The following is a 4,942-nucleotide window of genomic DNA, read 5'->3' as shown; positions in this document are numbered from 1 at the left end:
GAGGAAGAGATCGACCGTCAGCGCAGACTGCTGGATATCACCTGGAAACCCGAAATCAAGCTGCACACAGCAGGTAAGTCTGTCTTCCTTCATCTAAAACCTGCCTTTAAATCTCGGAGTCCCTGTTTGACACAGTTATAACCTCCGCTGTGAGCAGCATGTAGCCGCTAGCAGCTAACTGCTGTTTGACTGTGGAGGACACAGGAACCAGTCCAGTTAGCTTTTACTGCAGAGCCTCGTTACTGATTAAAATGAGACATATTTATGTTTCTGTCCTCCAGACGTCCCACAGGAGCATGTCTGTAAGGAGGAGGAGGAGGAGGAGGAGGAGGAGGTTCTCCCTGAGCAGCAGCTCTGGAACCAGGAGAGGAGCTCCAGTGTGGAGGAACCAGAAGCTCCACAGATTAAAGAGGAACAGGAGGAACTGTGCAGCATTCAGGAAGGAGAGCAGCTGGGACTGAAGGAGGAGACAGATACCTTCATGGTGACTGCTGCTGAGGAAGGAGAGCACAGTAAACCAGGAGGAGACGAGGAGCAGCTCCTCTGTCACAGCTTTGCTGGAGCTGAGAGTCAGGATCAGGAAGGAGGCAGGAGTGCAGACTCGGGACCGACTAGAATTATATATCGAATTCACTGTAACAATCCTGCACACGCTCGCATGTTAGCGCGTCAGAAGAACTCTGACGCAGGTAAAAAGACTTTAAAGTGCGATGTTTGTGGAAGAGCCTTCAAGAAAAAATGCCAAGTCAAAGAGCATCGCAAAATCCACACCGGAGAGAAACCGCATTCCTGTAAAATATGTCAGAGAAGTTTTACTCAAAAGAGCACCATGCTGCGCCACATGATAATCCACACGAAGGAGAAGTCGTACTCCTGCCTGACGTGTGGGAAGACCTTCAGTCAGAGCGGGAATCTGTACGTCCACATGAGGATCCACACAGGCGAGAAGCCGTATTCCTGTAAAACATGCGGGAAAACGTTCGCACGGAGCAATCACATGTTACGCCACATGAAGACTCACACGGGGGAGAAGTCGTAGTCCGGAACTTTCCAAGCTGGAAAACCACCAAGAACGCTTTCAGGTTCAAACACAGTTTTTAGACTCAGTTTGTCGCTCGGTGTGAGGTCGGTCACATGATCAGTTTGACTTGGGGGAGGGGTGCTCATGAACACTGTGTTAGTATGAACGAGAGGTGGTGAGTTGTGAGTGAAATGATGAAGAGATGGACGTGAAGCTGTTCTGAGAGGCGACTGTGCAGCTGAGCTGAAGTTTCACTGATGTTCGACACGCAGCTGTTTAAACGGTGATCTGAGGAGCTTTGAAAGGAAATCTTTTGGACGTCTTTAAGTTGCCTTGAAGATGTTTAATCCGAGAAGCTTCTTCAGTTCTAAGAGCAACTGGTGGAGAGTCACGGACTCATCTGTACACCTGCATCTAAAGGTCAAAGGTCACTCTCTGAGGATGCCAACGTTCACATTTTGGACAGAGAGGACAGATGGTTTGAAAGAGGAGTGAAAGAAGCATCTATGTCCACTGTGAGCGACCATCTTTGAACAGAGGGCGGGGCTTACCACACCAACTCTCTGCATCTATAATCCAGTTTTGAGTTCCCTCCCCAGACGCCTTAACGCCCACTCACACCCTGGGCCATCTGACCTCAGGAAATCACATGATAAGGTGGGGCCAGGTTTCACAATGAACTCACCTGAAACTCTGGCTGATTGGGACCTAAACCCATTTTCACGCCATGGCCCACGTGAGAGGATCATCAGGGGGTCATTGTCCCTCTTGGGGGAAACTCCCACTGGGCTTCTCGGATGAAACGTCTTCAAGCAACCTAAAGAAGTGCCGGCGCTTTTCTTAGACTAGGATGACCTGGATGACTGAGAACCTTCACAGACATGTTTAAACACTCAGTGGCTTTAATTCATGTCACTGTGGTTGACGAGTGTGATCAGGTGGTGACCTGAAGGGTTCATGCAGGGTTCATGCAGGGTTCATGCAGGGTTCATGCAGGGTTCATGCAGGGTTCATGCAGGGTTCATGCAGGGTTCATGCAGGGCTCTTCTAACCTTAACTGCAGAAACTCGAGCTGAGCTAAAATCTTAGTTCACTGAAGTAAAAATGAAAACTTGTTTAGAGGAAATAGACCGCACAGTTAAAGCTAAACAACGTGTCACTGAGTGACGAGAGGTGGCTGAGCTGCTCCCGCCTCCTCGGGCGGCGGCGCGCTCCACGTTGCCCAGGTGATCTCCAAGGAAACCAACTTTCATGAGGAAATGAAACAGGCTGGGGTGGCCTTCTATATTTCAGTGATATTTGAATAAGGAGAGGGCGCCCCCCCCCTGACTGTGACTGAGCACGGTCAGCAGGGACTGAAGCGCCGCCTCGTGGCTCTCCACCATCGCCACGACGATCGGGGACCTGCAGGCTCAGACAGATTATAGATGAAAACCTCGCAGCTGTTTCATACTCGGCTTCTAAACTCTGTTTTCTATAAAAGCTGTTTTGTAGGATTTCTTTGAGACTCTGGAAGAAAACATGTTTGACGTCTCTGCTTCAGTAGAATCAGAGGCAACAGTGTAAATATGACAAAGATGCAGCTCTGATCTTCCGCCTGCATCACACTCGAGGTTTTCTTCTTTACCTCCATCACTCTGTTTGCACCTGAACATTTAGTGGAAGATGTTTTGTGTCCTCTACCTCAGTGATTTTTGGATTGAACTCAGATGTTGACGTTTGTGTTTCAAGCATGCTTTGTTTTGTGTTCACATCTTTTTAAACGTTTCCGTCTTTAGAGCTGACACTAACAAACTGTACGAGCTGTTTGACGTGTCGATGTGAAAGGATCTTTATAAATAAAGTTTCTGTTGTGCTTCCACAGCAGCTCTGTCTCTGTCTCTGATCTTTACTGCTTCATTTCTCTGTTGTCTTTGTCATCAGTCCAATGACACAAGAATCAGAGGTTTAACAGTGTGTGGCTCCCTCTAGTGGATGTTGTGGAGTATTCTGTTGTCTTTGCTCCAAAGGTTTTTGTACAGAGTTTTGCTGTTTCCTGTCACTGTGGGCCGCAGAGCACAGTAGTACACAGCAGAGTCAGACAGCTGAAGCTTCTGGATCTTCAGAGAAACTGATGTCTGGTTGAGTTCAGCATCAAATCTGTGTTTTGGGAACTCTTGAGCGTTTTGTGTTCCAGAAGCATCTCGCCGTAAAACATATTTCAGATAGTCGTTCACTTCTTGTTTGTACCAGAACAAATATGCATAAGTAGATGTTTCATATCTACAGTAAAGTGTAACTGCGTCTCCTTCAGCAGCAATGACATCTCCTTGTTCCTGGATCACTTTGTCTTCTCCTTTACACTCTGAGGAAGAACAGAACATGCAGAGGAAGACATGGATCAATAAACATGATTAAAAACTCACCATTAATCAGACAAACACATTTATTTAAACAGAGGAAACATGTTGATGTTTGTATCTCACCAAAGAAAAGAGCAGCAAGAATAATCCACAGCCAATGTTCCATCTGTACAACAAGGTTTAAATCAACAGGAGAAACTAGCTGATGTTCAACATTCAGTCTGAGAATTGTTCTCTTCACAGCAGCACTTATTATTGACACAATGGTTGAACACAGTGCAGAAGGAGAGCACCGCCTACTGGATGATGTCGCCCTCTGTCTCCTCTGTCCACAGACACACCAAACACCTTCCACTCTGTCCCTCGTCTCACTTACTTCACACTTCCTGTTTTTCTTGTCTCCAGCCTGTGAGGCGTGCACACTGATAACATTAATCATCTCACAGCCCCCCCACCCCCTTTGGCCAGCAGTAGCACAGTTTCCATGGAGACAGTTGTTGTTATCCTGGGTCAAACGTCTTCCTGATGCAACCCTCCCGGTGTATTCATGCTTGTGCACACGAGCTCATTCGTTGCTCCGATCGTCTGCAGAGTTCTTTATATTAAATAACCGCAGCTGCCGGCTCGTTTCAGTAATCTGTAAATGAAGCTGCTGTAACCTCAACAGATCACAGTGTCGGCCTCACGGTGCAGTGGGGATCCTGCAGACGCGACGACCTGCGGCTAAAATGTGTTTTTCATGCAGGATGAAGGGAGGCGTGCTCGTAGTGAAGCTGGAGTCGTACTGGATGTGAGGATGAGCCAAACACAGCAGATGAAGAGCTGCTGCTGCAGCAGCTCTTCATCTGCTGTGTTTGGAGCTGCTGGAGCAGATGAAGAGCTGCTGCAGCAGCAGCTCTTCATCTGCTGTGTTTGGAGCTGCTGGAGCAGATGAAGAGCTGCTGCTGCAGCGTGCTCAGCACCAGCTGTTTGTGCTTCTCCTTCCTGACGAGCTTTTTGTGCAGCGACTGTGGCTTTGCTGTCACTGTGGGCCTCGCAGCACGGCAGCTCTTCCTCCCTCAGCTCAGTGAGCAGCGCCCGGCTCTTCGTTCTTCATCCTCAGCTGTCCTCGGTCAGTCAGCTCGATCTGACTCCGTCTGCACCACCGCCCCCTCCACCCTCACACAGTCACACACAAACCTTACAGTTTATTCTGGGTGTTCTCAGCAGCGGTGTGTGCGGGTCAGGGTTTTACAGCAGAGCTCCCAGCAGCTCCTCCTCACATGCTTCACATCCACCATCTTTGCACTACAGTCTTTGGCTTTGTCACCACCTGCTGGACTGAAGCAGCTGGAAAAACAGCCTCGGCTCTATTTTCAATTTTGAAATATGTTTCCTCCCTAATAAAAATGTAGACGAAGCAGATGCAGTAGTGAGGGCAGCTGCCACCTGGTGCCTGTTTGGCTGTTTTTGTTCTAGTGACATAAACAAATACTGTGCGTGGCCCTCTGCTGCCCTCTGCTGGACAACGCTGACACGTGCACTCTGCCACAGTCACGTGCTTCGTCACTTCCTCAATTCTCACACATTTGTTTTAGTG

At 48.4% G+C, this 4,942-nt stretch overlaps 1 protein-coding gene across 1 annotated transcript in view; it reads left to right on the top strand.

Annotated features, from left to right (window-relative positions):
- LOC148097215 (uncharacterized) overlaps window positions 1–1,956 on the top strand; it is a 2,077-nt gene extending 121 nt beyond the window's left edge. Inside the window, exons 1-2 of the mRNA XM_087831934.1 lie at window positions 1–73; window positions 282–1,956. The exon at window positions 1–73 is cut by the window's left edge and continues 121 nt beyond it. Coding sequence (XP_087688060.1) covers window positions 1–73; window positions 282–1,039 — 831 coding nt within the window. The 3' untranslated portion in view covers window positions 1,040–1,956. The remainder of the gene's footprint in view (window positions 74–281) is intronic.
- The last annotated feature ends 2,986 nt before the right edge of the window (window positions 1,957–4,942 follow it).

This window comes from Neolamprologus brichardi, chromosome 18 (assembly GCF_056152115.1).
Source record: "Neolamprologus brichardi isolate AB-2024 chromosome 18, ASM5615211v1, whole genome shotgun sequence".
NCBI classification, from domain to species: domain Eukaryota; kingdom Metazoa; phylum Chordata; class Actinopteri; order Cichliformes; family Cichlidae; genus Neolamprologus; species Neolamprologus brichardi.
Note: the sequence above shows the minus strand (reverse complement) of the source record. Positions and strands in the feature narration are given on the sequence as shown.